Source organism: Medicago sativa, chromosome 5, assembly GCF_051527215.1.
Source record: "Medicago sativa cultivar Bolivia chromosome 5, Bolivia_mono, whole genome shotgun sequence".
Taxonomy (NCBI): domain Eukaryota; kingdom Viridiplantae; phylum Streptophyta; class Magnoliopsida; order Fabales; family Fabaceae; genus Medicago; species Medicago sativa.
Genome location: NC_140753.1, coordinates 57,445,537 through 57,463,786, shown reverse-complemented (window position 1 = coordinate 57,463,786; position 18,250 = coordinate 57,445,537). Strand labels below are relative to the sequence as shown.

The 18,250-nt window shown below is 31.4% G+C and overlaps 4 protein-coding genes across 4 annotated transcripts; all 4 read right to left on the bottom strand.

Moving 5' to 3' along the window:
- Positions 1 to 5,336: 5,336 nt before the first annotated feature.
- Positions 5,337 to 7,525, bottom strand: LOC146923384 (FBD-associated F-box protein At3g52670-like). The gene is made up of 5 exons (XM_085711709.1): positions 7,259 to 7,525; positions 6,833 to 7,186; positions 6,600 to 6,653; positions 6,294 to 6,402; positions 5,337 to 5,416 (listed from the first exon to the last, which is right to left on the bottom strand). Exons 1-5 carry the CDS (start codon positions 7,523 to 7,525, stop codon positions 5,337 to 5,339), a joined length of 864 nt encoding a protein of 287 aa, XP_085567835.1.
- A 3,411-nt stretch (positions 7,526 to 10,936) lies between these two features.
- LOC146923383 (F-box/FBD/LRR-repeat protein At5g56420-like) lies at positions 10,937 to 12,204 on the bottom strand. Its single transcript, XM_085711708.1, has 3 exons — positions 12,018 to 12,204; positions 11,299 to 11,960; positions 10,937 to 11,215 (listed from the first exon to the last, which is right to left on the bottom strand). Exons 2-3 carry the CDS (start codon positions 11,788 to 11,790, stop codon positions 10,937 to 10,939), a joined length of 771 nt encoding a protein of 256 aa, XP_085567834.1. The 5' UTR covers positions 11,791 to 11,960; positions 12,018 to 12,204.
- Positions 11,806 to 12,228, bottom strand: LOC146923382 (F-box/LRR-repeat protein At3g59200-like). The gene has a single exon (XM_085711707.1). The coding sequence runs from the start codon at positions 12,226 to 12,228 to the stop codon at positions 11,806 to 11,808; it is 423 nt and encodes a 140-aa protein (XP_085567833.1).
- Positions 12,229 to 16,641: 4,413 nt separating this feature from the next.
- LOC146923381 (F-box/FBD/LRR-repeat protein At4g26340-like) lies at positions 16,642 to 17,978 on the bottom strand. The gene is made up of 2 exons (XM_085711706.1): positions 17,079 to 17,978; positions 16,642 to 16,923 (listed from the first exon to the last, which is right to left on the bottom strand). The coding sequence occupies exons 1-2, from the start codon at positions 17,976 to 17,978 to the stop codon at positions 16,642 to 16,644; spliced, it is 1,182 nt and encodes a 393-aa protein (XP_085567832.1).
- Between the last annotated feature and the right edge of the window lie 272 nt (positions 17,979 to 18,250).

Here is an 18,250-nt window from a genome sequence, read left to right as displayed (position 1 = left end):
TCACACCTTTTTTACTTTGTTCTGCCCAAAAAATCTGCCACATATTGTAACGGACTATTATTCCCAATTATTTTCTTAATCCTGTCGGAATTGAAGCATTTTCTGGTAGCTTTTGGTCACGGATTCAAGGTTTGCTTGTGCTTGACGTTTCAGATAATCAACTTTCAGTAAAGTCTTTTACACTCGTAATAACTTCTGCTTTTTTCCCTCTTCTTTCGAATGCTTTAAGAAAAAAGTGATTCAACAATTATTGAATTATTAGTAAATCTAAATATGCACAAAATTACTTGAATTTTTTGATGTTATAGAGTCTAAAGTTCAAAGGTGTATATATGCATTTTATGCACGTTAGAGAAAGTTTTTGTTTAAACTCTGTAGATGAGACTAATTGCACTATCAATTACATTTATGATGTGAATTAATATTGATTTGCAATTTAAATGAGTTTTGATTGGCTCTATTTGTGCCTTCGGACTTCTTGAAAAAATGTTATTCATTTATTGGTAATCAGTTGTTCAAGTTGGAAAAATTTTGTAATTTTTTTGTTTTGAGAAACAACAAATTTTAAAGAATGCAACTGCAATATTCTCAAAACAGTTAGCATCCATTGTCTCTATCACATGCTATATGTTGTCTCATCCTCGCTCTCTTTTAGTCGCTACAATCAAGAGCTACGTCGGCTTTTTTGTGTCTTGACACTGGAATCTCTGGAATCTTCAATGACCTCTGATGTTTAGGGTGCGAGAGATCTATACTGTTTTAAAAATAGCAGTTTCATTTTTTGACATATTCATGGGTTATATCTGTTGTTTTCATTGAGTTTCATTTTTGTTGCAGTTCTTTTTTCCAGATCTTTTATAAAATTGTATTTTCTTGGGCTCCCTTTACTAGAATTAGGAGGAAAAAATAGCAAACATTGTCTATGCTTCAATACCATTAATTAGTTGTCAATGGAAATTTGTTGCCGGTTTTTTTCTCCGGATCTTTTCAAAATCGTTTTTGCCTGGGTTACCTTTAATAGCATTAGAAGTGAAAAATAGAAAACATTCTCTCTGCTGGAATGCCATTTATTAGTGGCAAGTAGAATTCTCTCTATTGTTACTTTCGCATAAGTGGAGCACATGGCGAGAACATGAATGTACAATGTTAGTGAAGGATAGAGGAAGATGAAAAAATAAAATCTAAATGATAGAAAAATATAAATTATTGTGTGTGTTAGAGGGTGCTACCCTAGCATCGTGCTCTAATATATCCCACGCAATACAATGGAAAATTCCTGGCTCATTCACTAAATTGAAAAACCTTGAAGATCTTAATCTCTTTTGAGGTAACTCTTTGTAGGAAAAAGGAGTATGTCTTACTTTGTACGGTTGATCATGTTGTACATTTTAGCACCGAAAGCACACATTGAGAATTAGTACCAACAACATATATATTCTTATATTTACCAGATACATATGCAGCTTAGGAAATTTATGACACAAACTCCGAAACCATCAGAACTCAGATGAATAAGTTAACCCCTGAACCACAGACTAATAACAAAGTACGAAAATAAAAACATATTTTACACTCTGATTTTTATCAGTTTCTGTTTTAAACTCTCTTCATCTTCCTTTTTTTTTGATTTTGATGTGTGTAGACTAGATATGATTTGATAAACTTCAAATCTTCCTTTTTTTTTGATTTTGATGTGTGTAGACTAGATATGATTTGATAAACTTCAAAGTTCAGATGCTTTATTTTAGTGGTTTCGAAATTTTCCATTAACGATCCATTTTGGATTCCCTTATTCTGTATTGTTATTGTTACATTTTTCAGATTTTTATGTTATTTCTTCTTTTAGTCTTTCGGGTTTGGTTGTGGTTATGCTTACCTTTCTGCTTTTGTCAACATAATTGCTTCTGCATTAGAACCTTTGTCTTGTGTTTTTGTTTTTTTGAGGAACTGATCCCTTTCTTAGCGTTGTTATTTTTTATTTACTTTGGTTTGCTTTCCTCGTCAATCATAAATGCATAATTATGTTTAGGGTTATAGACCTTGCATAGGAACTAATTAATGGAGGAAGCAGAAAACTTAAATGTTTTTAAATGATGAGTTTTTCGTAGTTGGATTTGTGATGTGGGTAGGAAATTGTTTTCAAATATGATATAAACAAGAGTCTGAATATGTTGACACCACCAAATCTCAGCTGTCTATTATGTATAATTCAAATTCCCATTTTTTTTAAAATTATGTCATAAGATATTTTCTCTTTCAGACTCTCTTAACATCAACACTTGCTTTTCTGCTCGATCTGCATTATCCCAACAAAGTATGAAGGAGAACACTTAACGCATGTATCTCCATATTGATCTCAACTATGCAATCGCCTCCTTTTTCAGAGCCATCCATGAATGATGATGCTTTAAATTTAATTTTGAGTGGTGCTGATGCTTACCAAATAGACTCAAGTGAGTTAATTTGGAAAATTATTATCAGTCTTTGATTTTTAAAAAATAGACGAATGAGATTTGGTGTCGAACTAAAGTTTGACACCTAGTGCCAACGGATCCTAACTCATTGAAATTGTGTATTGTATGAAAGTTTGTGTTACCCTGGCCAATAATTTCCTGATGGGTTCGTGAAAAGAAATGGGTGTAAAAAATTGTTTCATGCGACCTTCGGATGCTTCCCGAAATTGTGTGATTGTTTTGGTGCACGTTAATTAATGTTGGAAATATTATTTTTGCCTCATTATTGGTAGGGTGTACTTATTTCAAGCTCAGAGGGTTTCGTATATCATTGTTTATCAAAAGTTTGAGATATAATTCACCTTTTTATGATCAGCAGGAAACCAATATACGAGCTTCGAATTGAAAGTGACGAAATTGAACATGAATGTAATAACTAAATAACATTTGCGTATAGAGGAAAACAACATTTATGTAGTTTCTAACCATGCAATTGTTGAAGAACAAAATTAAGTGTTTTAAAGCTGAAAAGAAATAAATTTTCATCATTTTACAAGGAGGATATATCTTACTGCTAAAATATATTTCAGACAAGTAGTTGTTTATAAGTTACTTAATATCATATGTACCTTTCATATAAAACAAATTTTATTATTGTAAATGAGTAAATATTCACTTTAATCCCTGAAAGTAACATAGGGTGTCACACAAGTCCCCAGAGGAAAGAAAAACATTTTAAACTTCTTGATACATGATTCCTTTAGTAACAATTATCTCTGCAGTCAACTCACTTCTATTTTTCCGTTACTTCTACAACAAGGTTTCACATTTTTTATACATCAGACGCTGATATGGCAACAGGAGTTTCCATATATTCACTCAATGTTTGTATCCACACTCACTGGGATGAAAATCACAACAAACAGAAATATTAATAAGAGGTAACTATTTCAGACCCGTTAATTCAGTCCCTCCCTCACACTTCAGTTATTTTATCAAGAGCTTTTCCTTCCAAAATTTGTTACTTTGACTAAAAGTAGAAATTAGAAAACCTATTTAAAGAGAGATAATATATTTTTCATGAAGAGGATATTGATATTTGTTAGCAATCTCCTGCCTACAATTAATTATACATGAATGCTTAAGAATAAACAAGTTCAGTGAAAATCATAAAATCTCCAATGTTAAAATTTCATATTCAGCTGCTAGCCAATCATGAGCATTGCAGCAGGGCCGGCCTAAGGGCCAAGCAACCCAAGCAATGGCTTTAGGCCACAAAATTGTGGGTGAAAAAAAAGGCCTCTAAAAAATTAAGTTGGTAATAAGTATATTATATGACAGATAAATTACAGACACTTGCATACTTAATTGATTACCAAAAATGCCTCAATTACTCTTGGTCATGAATCGAAATTTTGGTCTCCACAAAATTGATTTTATATAAATATTATGTTAAATAAATAATAATTTTAAAGGCCACATTAAATTTTTTTCCTTAGGCCTCTTAATTTGTTGGGTAGGCCCTGCATTGCAAGACCCAAAGAGAAAGTGGAAGAATTGAAAGTTGGCTTCAGAATATGGAAATCAGTTTAACATTCTTTGGTCTAGCACCCTATACTAAAATAATTTTAATTTTGTTTCATTCATGACTATACTTCGAACAAATCTTGAGAGAAAAAGCAGTGGGTAATATCAATATTAGAATGTTGAACACCAAACCAATTATAACAGTGACTAGGCTGCATAAACTATGAACAGAACAAGGTTTAAAAAACATTTAAGTGAAGAACATGTAAAGAACAAGCTTTGAAAAATATTTGTAAAATACTAATGCAAAGGAAATGAATTAAAACATAGTTATAACTAAATTGAGAAAAGAAAACAAAAACTAAAAGGTTCTCAACATTATGAATGCAAGCAAAACTCTCACCCAAAGATACAATTTTTATTTGGGGACACGAAAATGAAACCCATATTAATCTTATTTAGTAAACTAAAAGAATGCAAATATCAACAAACTGATTATCATTATACCATTAAAGTTGACACCCTATAGTCCCCAAAGCGCAAAAAGTGCGAATATCATAGATTAGAATAGTAAACTAAAAGAATGTAAATGTCAACAAACTGATTATCATTATACCATTAAAGTTGACACCCTATAGTCCCCAAAGCGCAAAAAGTGCGAATATCATAGATTAGAAAACAGCTGCAAAAAGCAAAATGGACAGTCAAAGAGAAATCAAGGGTTTCACCTTCTCATTAGTCATCTTACAATTTTTGCAATTTCTCAATGAGTTCATAATCAATGTGATGAGGATCATATCTCCTCAACCATTTTTAGATATTGTAGCCTTTCGTCTAGTTTTGTTTAAGAGAAGCCTAAATTGCAAATCAAACCAAATTTGAAAGCTTTTTAAGATGGGAGATGTAACGCCCAAATTGAAAGTGTATAGAACGAAACTTAACTACAAAGTTCATTACAACACATCTCATAATATAACATATGCATCAATAGAAAGACACAAAGTTGGATCCACGAAAAGCACGATCAATCCAAAGCTTTCTCTTTACCTTTGCCACGAGAGACCTGTGAACTGAACAAATAATGAGAGGGATGAGACATAATGCCTCAGTAGTTCTATCTATTCCTAAGCTATAGATAACCTCGGGGAATAAACCTACGGTTACCACGTGTCTACTTTACAACCTGACGGTTGATTATACGTGTGTGGATATACTTGACTAGACGGTAGTGCATATGTCATTGCTACATTATATCACCAAAGGTTTAACTATTAACTTACGTGTCAAGGCGATCGAGGGGAACTAAGATCGCTATACCATGATACACTAATACATCAAGGACAAAACTTATCATATTCATGACCCATCTCTATACCGGACGAATAGGAAAAACCTAATATCGTCGTCGGTAATCTTCTTAACTATCTCAAGTCTAACTTCGTAACATGCATAAACGTATTCATTAAGTTAGAGGTTAGCGTAGAACAATACATTATCTGAATTCAATTTTTACGGAGAGCCCGGGTGGAGTAATCCCGAGCACAATCCCTATCTAACCGACGAAAACCTATCTAAGGTAACATCGGTACTCCCTTAGTGTCGTACGGGCCCCTCATGCGAAGCTTATCCCGTTTCACCTAATGGAAACCTCTTGAGATTCAACCTAGTGTGAATCACAAGTGGCACGACACCTATGTATTACTTATACTTTCTTAGTGAATAGATTAAACTAATCGCTTCACAACTCATCATACTTATATTCTATAATGATGTTCTATTCTCGACAAGCTATGCCGAGGCTCTATGTTTCTTCCCTTGCTTAATTCATTTCTACCCCATCATGTTTCGGGTAAAATTCTCATATACCGTTCTTGATAATTATGCTAAGATATCAAAGAGATCAAGCTCACCTTTGAGGACAAAAAGATAGCATGGAAAAGAGAGTACAGAACCAGAGAGGTTAGTTTTTATTCTTTTTTACCATTTTTTGCATTCAATGATCTTAGTTTTATTTTATTTGACAACTATATATCATACAAAAACTTCTATCAAGCATAATGACTGAGGAAAGAGTTGCATGGTCCCTTCAAAATAACGGAAAACACAAATATCAATAAACTGGGAAACAAATTGAAAGTTTACATTCGGGAGACGTCCTACAACACAAGGATAATTCTTCTAAAGAATGTTCATTTGCCTTTTGATCTAAGAAATGACTAATTTGATCTTCATGACCTGTAAACGTCGTGCATTTTGTAAAACATATGTAACGTCGTGCATTTTGTAAAACATATGTTTCAAATTGAATTTCACCTCCAAAGCCTTCATAGTTTATAGTACATGATCTAAGGTGAGACGAAATGCATTTAGGAACAGACTTTGGGTATTTCCTGTTTATGAACATATCTTTGTTGAATCCTATCTGCAAAACATATACAACATAAGATTCACAAAATTTACACCAAGAAAAGAAGGAACATAATCAATCCAAAAAACACAAGAAACCTTATTAATAGAAATTGTTTGAAGATTTGGGCAATACTGGAGAACCTCCACTATATCATCACAATGATGAAAGAAAGAAAAGTATAAATGAAGATGGATTAAGTTTTGAAATACATGATAGCCAATATCGCTGGAATTGATCTCTGTTTGAGGAAGCTTCTTCTTCATCTACAATTAAAAGTTTCTAAATCAAAAACAAGTTACATATAAAAATTAAATAAAATAACAACAAAAGAAAAAGTTTTAAGAAAAGGTTTATTCTCAGCAACATAATAATTTTTTGTCACATGATTGTGGTAGCATCAACAGTATTCGACAACAGTTCTATGCAATTCTATGTCCATTACCGCAACTGTTAAAAACTGAACTTTGTGAATTGCTTTAAATGGAACATCAAATGCACGGATATTGGCTCTGCTCAATTTGGATAAGGTTTTAAAGCCTCCTGTACCAACACCCGCGCCTTGTTCTGTATAGTGAATGCGAGTATGCAAATCCTCTAAAATGGAACACCCAGAAAGAAGCTTGCTGAAATTCTCCTTATTCTTGAAATCAACATGCTCCAAATAAAGGGTCTTAAGCGAGGGAAGATCAACAGATATATTACCAGCCACCTTTATCATACTCAGTTTGAGAACTACAAGTGTTGGAAATATGAAAATACTTTGTCCCGATATGACTAGCTGAAGATTACTAGAGACCTGGAGATTCTCTAGAGGATGCCGTTTTGCAGTTTCGATCAAATCGTGGAATTTCAAACTGTTCCAATGTACAGAACCACACTTGAGGTGAAGCTTTTTGATGAGTTTGTGAGAGAGCATGACTTTGTTGACCAATCGACAAAAGCGAAGTAAGGCATGTTCGCCATAAACAGATTTATCGTCGAAGTTGAGAGATGTGAGTAATTTGCAGAGTGGAGTCCACTTTTTGGAAAGAACGCTTGTTTTGAAGGCAATTTTGGTTGGGAGAAAGGAGAGAATGTGACACAGTAACTCATCAGGTAAGTTGCTAATCCTATCCACGGGGGCTGAGTTTTCCATTGTCCGTAACCTATTTCTTTGTTGAGAGAGAAAGAGCGACCTTTCAATATTTTTAATGATATATTGGGGAAATTGTTAAGTGCATATCAATATTCCTTAAAAAAAAAAAAACATATCAAGGTAGCAAAAAATTTGGCGGAAACACCGTAAATTTAACAAAATAATGCCAAAGTTTGTTTTCTCAAACTAGAATATATATACATATATATATATATATGTATATATACATATATATATATATATATGTATATATATATATATATATGTACTCTCTTCGTTACTTTTTTAAGTGTTTTTTTAGGGTGAATATTTTGTTCCTATTGAATTGGCTTTTTGGTATTTGAAGAGTAAGATTTGTCAATTATACCCTTTGTCAATTACTTTTATCAATTTTAATAAAACTAATTAATCCTATTTTTTTGGAAAACTAAGGGGGATGTATTGGATTAGGATTCTATGGGATTTTAAAAGACTTTTTAATTATGAAAAAGTCTTGTGGTATTCAATCAAGACTTTTTGCAACTTAAAAAAAGTCTTGTGGTATTCAATCAAGACTCTTTGTCATTTTAAAAAAGTCTTGAGGTATTCAATCAAGACTTTTCATCACTTAAAAAAAGTCTCATGGTATTCAAAATCATTCAAATTTCGAAGGATTGTTTAATAAATTGGATTTTGATGGATTTTGTGGGATTTTGTAGTGTAATTTTAACAAGAAAAAGTCTTTCATGAAAAGATGAGATTTCTTGGGATTGTTTTTCATTTAAAAGTTACTATCTCTTTCTTCTCCCTTCTCTCTCTCTCCCCTCCCCCCTCTCTCCTTTCTCTCTTCGTCTCTCTATCTCTCCATTCTCTCTTCGTCTCTCTATCTCTCCATTCTCTCTCTCTCTCTCTCTCTCTCTCTCTCTCTCTCTCTCTCCCTCTCTCCTCTCTTCTCTCTCTCTCTCTCTCTCTCTCACCTCTCTTAGAAAAACTCAAACAACTTCTCTAATTTCAAACACAAAATGAGGGCTGACACAATATTTTTTTTTTTGAAAGATTTGTAAGGGCTGTCATAATTTTAAATATGTACAATTGAATTTTGTGGGAATAACATTTTTAACAAATAAAAAATGTGTATGGAGAATAATGTGTTAAGAGTGTTTTTTAGTCCCTTAAAATCTTATAAAATCCATAAAATCCTTAAAATTTTAAAATCAATAGTAAAAGAATTTTTTATTGGTTTTATTTTTCTTTATTCAAACGCTAGAATTTATTTGTTCATTATTTTTATCATTCACACTTGTAAGTTTGTTCTTTTTTCCCCTAAAATTCATTGAATCCTTTAAAATTTTAAAATCCCATAAAATCCTTTGAAATCCTCAAAAGTCAGTGTGATAAATCCATTAAAATCTTGAGTGTATAAAGTCTTTTACATAAAAAGTCTTTTAAAATCTCACAGAATCAATACAATCTCACACAGTCTTTTAAAATCTTAAAGACTTTTTTTTATTAAAATAGTCTTTTAAAATCCTAATCCAATACACCCCCCTAAAGTTTTTTTTAAACAAAGCTTGTTAGTTTTTTTTAAACAAAGTTTGTTTCTTGTTATCTTTAAATTTAAACCAAAATTTTGTTACAAACAATGGTTCCAAGAAGAGTTAAAATATTCTATAAATACAATGAGTAGCAATTGTTAAAAATTTCAAGTGCAAAGTAAAAAAAAAAATTTGAGAGAAGAAAAATAAAAGACTCCATTAATGTTCAAAAGGAAGAAAATTGAATTGTTTGTTATGAGAGAGAGCACAAAAAAATAGGAATTTGTTGGAGAAAAAGATAATAACTAACAATTATTTGTTACGAGAGAGATAACATATTAAATTTATTCAAAAGATAAAGTGTGTGCAAAAAAATAGGAATTAATTGGTGGATTAAATGATGGTACATTAGGAAGAAAATGTGCAAAATTACACATCGTTAATTTGGTGTTAATGCTTTTTTTTTTTCATATATGTTGTTGTTCTACAATTTGACAATGATCATGTTGTGATTGTTTATGAATATTTTGGATGTGAAAATCATATCACGAAACAACGCCCGACAAAAATAACATTCTTGTCTATACTTAAATTAAAAACAAATGCGAGTTCAAGACTTCTTTATGTGCTTTGAAGATAACAGTTTTCTCGACTACGTTTTGTTATTACTATCAATAAGTCACAACGGCAGATCATTCTCAATTTTGGAGTCTATCATCCACGACATGTTTTCAGCCAAGGTCAATTATTTGTTGATATTGGTGCCAAATTCCAATGATCGTTACACTGGACAGTCCACAAATCAACTTGATGACAAAGTATTAAGAGAATAAGAGATTTCCATCACTATGTTGAAGAAGATTTAAACATTATAATTAAATATTGTGTTTTGTTATTTTCCTGAACTTATTTCTTCACTAGTTGCGGGGCAAATTGATTCTTCTGCACAGTAATTGAAATTTTGTTTATAAGACAGGAGGATGAACCGTATAACATCTCAATCAGTTATAATGATAAGCTCATATTGATGCTTGCATACAATTAACTTACTATAAGAAGGGGAAAAGTTTAAAGGATCATAGTGAGATATGTTAAGTTCAGTGTCATGTTATCAAACAAGTTATATTTGCATTAACTGATAAGTGAGGCACTTCTACATTGACTATGAATCAAGGAACTAATAAAATTTGCACTGAGCAAGAGAAGACACTATAATACTAAAAATGGTTCATGAATGAATCAAATAATCATCAAAATCTTCATAAAGTTAAGGCTGCTGGAAAATGAAGATGGAAAACATGTTTCATTTCTATCTAACTCTATGATGCAAAACAAATGGAAAACGGAAGATGTAGTTTGAACACGAGAACAACAAAATACAACTCTAATGAAGTAACCGATGAAAGTAGTACTCTTTCCTATGTATTTTCTCAAGATCTTTCTATTGTTAACGGAAAAAGGGCAGCAGCATCTGTGATGACAATTAGAAAACTCAACAAGTCGACAAGTCCGCCCCCTCTTCTGACTTTCTATTCAGATGTCAAAAATCTGAGGTAAATATAAGATAACCAATATACTAACTCCAAGGACAGAACACCAACTTACTCGATCTCATATTAAAGATGTATATTAATCTTACAAATTGTTTTACGATTTGAATTCCCAACCAAACTCTTTGCTAATCCAATGTTGAACATCAAGGTATTTTGACAATAAATCGGACATGAAACAATTATTTTCAATGCAATAAAGCAAAATAAAACTAAAAGCATCCAAACAAAATAGTCATCAAACTACAATGGAAGTCCATCCTATAATTCTTCCACACTAAACCATCAAATTCAATAGTTGCATATTATTAGAATAGAAACTACTGAACAACACAGATATCTGGTTACTAGATAGATTCAAACAAAAGATTACATCCCATGGACATCCTTGGACAGGTGGATAATTTATCCTTAATTTGATTCTTATTCACTCCATTTGAGAAGCTAACTGTAAAATTGATTTTCATCGCTTCTAAAAGCATCGCATTCTGCAAAATATAGGTTGCAAATCGAAGATCATTTTCAGAGCCATCAAAGTCTAAAAGAGTACATGATCTGAGGTGAGACGAAATGCATTCAATAGATGGAATTGGGCTTTTCCAAATTTTGGATAATCTGGTACTCCACTGTCAAAGGGACAAAGAATAACATTCATTAAAATATATATTAAAAAAGAGCAAGTAAAAGAAGAACATATTAATCCACAAACCTTTCTCATATAGAGAGTTTGAAGCTTGGGACAATGCTGGAGCAATTCTATCACACTATCCCAACCAAGAAAGAAATGATAAAACAATAGTTCAATGTGAATTAAGTTTCGAAACACAGGAATGCTTGTCAAATTGGCTTTTTGTGTATAGTCTATGCGTAGAAACTTGACCTTAGAGATAGCATTAAAAGGAACATCGACTGGACCAACATCTCTAACCAATTTGGACAAGAACAAGGTTTTAAACTCTTCCGCCTCATTATTTTCAACATACCTAGGATGAGAAGTATGCAATTCCTCTAGAATAGGACAAGCATTAAGAAGTTTCATGAAATCATTCTTATTTTGAAAAAGAACAAATCTCAAATGTAGGGTGTTGAGGGATGGAAGATCAACATTCAAAATTTCAGCTTCAACTTTTAATCTCTCAAGTTTCAGAACAACTAGGGTTTGAGAGGTGAAAATAGTGGGATTCAAGGTAACATTATTCATACAGAGATGAAATTCCTAGACATGACGTTGTTTAGCGGCTACAACCCATGCATGAAAGCGTTGATTATCAACGTCATAAGATCTAGAAATGAACGTGAGGCTAAAGGTGTTGATGGATTTGTTTATCACAGAAGGGGAAAGCATGAGTGTATCTACAAAATGACAGAACCAATAGATGGCGATGGAATGATCGTCATCCAGGACGGTTTCATCGTCATCGTCTAGGATGGTTCCATCGTCATCGTCTTGGACAGTTCCATCGTCGAACAAGAAGCTGAGAACGGAGAGTGAATAACAGAGTAAGGCCCACCGTTTGGAAAGACGCTTGGTAGCGAAAGCTTGTCGAGTTGGGAGAAAAGAGAGAATGTGACAAATTAACTCATCAGGTAAATTACTAATCCTATAGATGGGGGCTGAGTTCGCAGTTTCCGATGACATGTTGTTTCAGAAATATGAAAACGGTTAAGGGTTTGCAAAAGAGTGGTATTCTCTTTGGTAGTGTAAAAGAGTGGTATTCTCCAAAAAGAGGAAACTGATACTGATATTTATTTATTTTTTACTGTATTTTCTGGCAACGTCTTTTTCTTTTTTTGACAAAGTCATTTATTCTTCTTGATTTCACATTCAATACATACATCTTTTCCCATTATGTATTATGTATCATTATTTATTCGGTTTTTTCTACATTACCCTCTCTTGTTTAGGGGGTATTTACCCCTTCAAGATATCAAACAATCAAAACGTAATATACAAATGTAACATTAAATGTCAAATAAATGAGTCAATTTTTTCTATAAAAAAAATGAATTTAGGTATACAATCTTAATTATATTTAGGTATACAATCTTAATTAATTTACACTATAGAGCTTGTAACAATTAAAATTTCACATCAAATCCAACCCATCATGGTTGTGTTTGGTAACACGAATAAGCTAGTTTATAGCTTGTTGGAGTAGCTTATAAGTTTGTTTTGATATAATAAGATGTGTTGGGTAAATAGCGTTTTTTGAGAAGCTATTTCAAATAGCTTTTGAGCTTATAGCTGGTAGTTTTTTATATTTTCTTCCAATTTTAACCCTATTAATTTAATTTAATTATTTTTTAATAAAACATGTTCATAGCTTAAAAAATAAAGGCCAAGTTCGTAGCTTATTTTTTAATAAAACAACTGTCACGTTTTCTCCTTGAAAAAAACTGTCATGCTTTATTTTATTTTTTAACTAGTAATAGACCCGTGCGGTTACGCACGGGTCACGTATCATTGTGGTAATCATATAAAAAATAATTACTTTGTTAGTACTATCAAATGTTTTTTTCTTCATATATTATATATAAAAAAAACGTTAAATATTTGAATCGCGTATGTTGTGGATTTTATTTTCTTATGTACACGAAAACAAATTTTTATATACATATATAAGAAAGTCAATAAAATAATTTTTTTAAAACTCATGATTATTTTCAAAATATCAACATCAATGTAGTGTTTCTATTAAATAACTTTTTATTTTATATGCAAAACACCGTTCAATGTTTTCACCGTATCCATTGTAGATTTTATGGGATTTATCTACAGAAATATTTTCTTATGTTAATATATGAGAAAGTTGATATGATAAAATCGTAGAAACTCATTAATATTGTCAAAATATAAACATTAATATAGTATTTCTATTGAATAACTTTTTATTTTATATGCAAAACACCGTTCAATATTTGCACCGCTCCCGTTGCAAATTTTATGTGTTTATATATGCATAAATAAATTTTTATGTACATATATGAGAAAATCGATATGATAAAATTTTGAAAACTCGTGACTATTTTCAAAATATCAACATCGATGTAATGTTTCTATTAAATAACTTTTTATTTTATATTTAAAACACCGATAAATATTTGCACCGCACTCGTTGAAGATTTTATATACTTATATATACAAAAGAATTTTTTTTTAACAATATGTAATAGTCAATATGATAAAATTTAGAAAACTCGTGACTATTTTTAAAATATCAACATCATTGTATTGTTTCTCCAAAATACAGTTAAATATTTACACCGCACTCATTGTAGACTTTATGTGCTTATATCTCCAAAATCAAATTTTATGTATACCGATATGAGAAAGTTGATATGCTTAAATTTTGAAAACTAATGATTATTTTAAAAAATTTAACATTATTGTATCGTTTCTATTAATTTTTTAAATATGCAAATTATTAAGATTAAGAGATTAAAATAGATGAGAACAAAATGACGATATAGAGAATTAGTTAGGCTTGGAAGTGATAAATCTGAAAAAAGAAGATACATAGAGAATTAGTTAGGCTAGAAAGATATACAAAAATATATATAATAATTTTTTCAAAATGAATAAATTTGTATTTTATTTTGTAAAATGAATATGAAACCCGTAAAATTAAGAAGATTGTGAGGATAATTATGAAATTTTACTCGAGTAAGATTTTCTAATTTTCTTATTATAGTATTAGTAGGAGTAGATTAGTAGTAAAAGTAGATATTTAAATTTGTTGTGTGGAATTGAAAAAATAGTTGTCCGTAGTTACCATGATAATATATTGGCTTTTAAGAAGGACAATTATAAAATTTTGTTGGATTTTGATTTTGATATTTTTTTTTTTAATAAATATATTGTTTTTTTAATATTTTTTTATATATTGTTAGTAGATTAAAAAAACAAATAATATTTAAAATTTTAAAGTATTCCAAAGACTTATTAATTTTGCAACAAAAATACAAATATTGGTGGAAATTTGTTATATCAACTTATCAATGGAAGTACAAATTAGGAACAATATTTTTTTTTTTGTAGAGAAAAAAATGGCTGCACCTTTTTGTTTTTAATTAAAAAACAAATAATATTTTAAAAGTATTCCAAAAACTTATTAATTTTGCATCCTAAAAAATAAATATTTATGGGTTGAATTTGATGTGAAATTTTAATTGTTTCAAGCCCTAGGGTGTAAATTAATTAAGATTGTATACCTAAATATAATTAAATAAAAATAAAAAATTACCTTATTAAAATTGATTTTTTTTATAGAAAAATTGACTCATTTATTTGACATTTAATGTTACATTTGTATATTATATTTTGATTGGTTGATATCTTGAAAGGATAAATTACCCTTAAACAAGAGAGGGTAATCTAGGCCTCACCCATTCCTTCAAAAAAAAATATGTATTATTACAAATAATTCAGCCTTTATAAAAACCACATCTTCCTTCCTTCATACAAGAAAACGCATCTTCCTTCAAATGAATTCATCCACAACACTCCCCACCCACCTCCTTTGACTTTCGAAATTTGAATAGCCTAAGAATGGTAATTTTAAAATATCATTGTTACTATTAAATATTTCTTTAAAGATTTTTTTTTTTTAATTTCTTTAAAGAATTGTTATTCAATTATAATGATTGGTATCACCCATTATTGTTTCAGTATTGCTATATCTCCCGAAACAATTTATCCCGATAGGATCCTGACTAATTTACAAGCATATAATTTTGTTCCTTCCACAATTCAAGGGAGGTGCCACAATACAAGGGAGGGTAGTCTTGTAATTTAGGAAAAATACATTCAGTATAAACCAAGGATCGTGAAAATTTCGGGATAACTAGCATCGGGATAACAAGCATTATTCTTATTGTTTTGTTTTAAATGAAACACATTTACCTCCTCGGTTTTTAAATTTTCCAAGAACCAGCATAAACATAATAGAAATAAATTCAATTTCTATAGTAATAAATGCATATATTGAAGAAAAAACACTACACATACAGTCTGCACCTTTATTGATCTGATACCAAAGGTTGATAGCCCTCAAAGATGGAATGACTTTAGACCTATATCTCTTGTGTGGAGTTTGTATAAGATCCTGGCTAAGTTGCTCGTAGAAAGGTTGGAGATGGTGATTGGTAGTGTGAATTCAGGTACTTAATGTGTAAGATTATTGGTTAAATAAGGCGGCTTCGTTGTTAAATTGCAAAATTGGGAAGATTACTTTTGTTTATCTTGGTATGCCGGTGGGAGGTAATTCTAAGTGGGTTGCTTTCTAGGAACTGGTGCTTAATCGAATCAACAATGTGTAGCTGGATGTGGAGAGGTGGAATCGTCAAATCATTTGTTTTTGAACTGTAATTGTTTTGGCACTCTTTGGTATCTAGTTCGCGAGTGGTTGGGTTTCTCTTTCTCTAGGCAAAAGAAAACAGAAAAATGATATGCCTGACTTACTATAGCAACAAAGACAGACATGTTGTAGAGACACAATGAATCTGTAGGAAACTCTGATACAGTTATAGACTTTATTTGCTATTTCTACACCATGCATGCAATGAGAGTCACAACTATAAGAAGGAATATTAACAAAGAATAATAGTCTGAAACTTGAAAAGAAATATCAACCAGAAGCCAAATAAATGGAAGTGGGAAATAGTCTGAAACTTGAAAAAGGACATAAGAGAAAGCACAAAAAAATTTCTTTACATCTTCCTATTGTTAACAAAGAACAATATATATAATAACAATTCGAATATCACAAGAACAATCAAACAACTCTGACAATAGAAGGATAATTTTTAGTACAAAATACCAACTTTCAAGGCAATAGAGAAAAATAAAAGTAAAAGCATATATCCAAACAGAATTGTTATCAAGCCACAATTGTAGTCCACACTAGAATTGATGCATACTAAAGACAATTATCCTTATCAATTTTACTAGAAGACTAAATGTTCTCCAAACCATCAAATTAATGGGTTGCAATGTTGCATATAATTAGAATAGAAACTAAATGAAAAACACTGATAATTCAAGTAACTACACCTACGTAAATGATAGTTTACATCCCGGAGAAATCCTTGGACATGAGGATAATTCTTCTATAATTTGACTATTTTGCCTAAGTATCCCATTTGAGGACCGAGTAGTAATAACTTCGATTGCCATGTCTCGTAAGAGCTTCGCATTCTGCAAAATGTATGTAGCAAATCCTAGATCGCTGTCCGAGCCTTTGAAGTTTAAAATAGTACATGACTTGAGGTGACACGAAATACATTCAGGAGCCAAAATTGGACATTTCCATTCCTTGGATAGACCCCAGATCCACTGCAAGGGGATAAAAACCAATATTTTTTTAAAATATACGAAGATAATGAACAAGCAAAAGAAAAACATACCATTGAGATAAAATTAAAATTAGAGGTCAAGAATGTTGTTTAAAAGTGGAGTTAGTTATAATTCAGAAAGTGGAGTCTACAAACCCTTCTCATGAAAAGAACTTGAAGCTTTGGGCAATGCTGGAGAAACTCTACCACACCATTCCAGCCATCAATAAAGTCATGCAACCATAGTTTAATGTGAATTAAGTTTTGAAACAATGGAATGGTTTTGTAAGATTTTTCTCGTGCCACGCGTATGCAAAGAAACTCAAGATTATTAATTGCATCAAAAGGAACATCATTTGAATTGATATCTGCTCTGACCAACTTTGAAAAGGGTTTAAACCCTTCCGCTGCATTATTTTCTTCAACTCTCATATATGTACGACGATAAATATATGTACGACGATAAGTATGTAAATCTTCTAGAACTGGACAACCATTAAGAAGTTTCCTTAAATCATTCTTGTACTTAAAACAGATTTCTTTCAAATGTAGGATTTTGAGAGATGGAAGATCAACACACAAATTTTCAGCTTTAACTACGAATCTCTCAAGTTTCAGAACAACTAGGGTTTGGGAGGTGAAAATTGTGGGATTCAACATGAAGGTGATACCACTGACTATCGAGAGATTAAATTCCTCAACTCGGCGCTGTGTCGCGGCTTCTACCCATGCATCGAAAATAGTCCTACCTTTCTCACAATAATGTAAACTACAGTTGATATGAAACGTTTTGATGGGTTGGTTTGTTTCCCGAGGAGAACACATGACTGCATCCACCATACGACAGAAGCGATTGTAATCGAAGTAGTTTTGCACAATTTTCTCATCGTCGGAGCGGAGGGAAGTGAGTGAATAGCAGAGTTGGGTCCACCTTTTTGAAAGAACGGTGGTGGTAAAAGCGAGATTGGTAGGAAGAAGGGAGAGTATGTGACATAATATATCATCAGGTAAACCGCTGATTCTATCGGTAGCCGCTGGGTTCTCTAATTGTGCCATTCTTTCTCTCTTTTTTCTTTTTTTTTTGGGGGACTCAGAGAGGAAGAAGGGTTTGCGAGAGTGTGGTAATAGATAGCGCAGCTGTTTGTTTCGTTTTATTTATAGTTAGGTTACAATAGATTTTTCATTTTATTTAATTTTTTTTTGGTAGAAAGATTTTTCGTTTGATATACATGAAAAAGTGGATTATTGTTATCACCCAAAAACAACAAAAAAAAAGTGGATAATTATTAAAAGTCTGAGACTTAAAAAAAAAAAAAAACAAAAGAGGG

Bases quoted from the DNA above. Each gene is read 5' to 3' on its own strand.
- LOC146923384 (XM_085711709.1), bottom strand. From the start codon at position 7,525: ATGGAAAACTCAGCCCCCGTGGATAGGATTAGCAACTTACCTGATGAG. The intron at 6,654-6,832 runs GTAATGGACATA...TTTTAATTGTAG, and splicing joins TTCAGTTTTTAACAGTTGCG to ATGAAGAAGAAGCTTCCTCA. The intron at 6,403-6,599 runs GTATTTCAAAAC...TATGTTTTGCAG, and splicing joins CCAGCGATATTGGCTATCAT to ATAGGATTCAACAAAGATAT.
- LOC146923383 (XM_085711708.1), bottom strand. From the start codon at position 11,790: ATGAATAATGTTACCTTGAATCCCACTATTTTCACCTCTCAAACCCTA. The intron at 11,216-11,298 runs GTTTGTGGATTA...TCCCTTTGACAG, and splicing joins AAACTCTCTATATGAGAAAG to TGGAGTACCAGATTATCCAA.
- LOC146923382 (XM_085711707.1), bottom strand. From the start codon at position 12,228: ATGTCATCGGAAACTGCGAACTCAGCCCCCATCTATAGGATTAGTAAT.
- LOC146923381 (XM_085711706.1), bottom strand. From the start codon at position 17,978: ATGGCACAATTAGAGAACCCAGCGGCTACCGATAGAATCAGCGGTTTA. The intron at 16,924-17,078 runs GTTTGTAGACTC...ATCCCCTTGCAG, and splicing joins AAGTTCTTTTCATGAGAAGG to TGGATCTGGGGTCTATCCAA.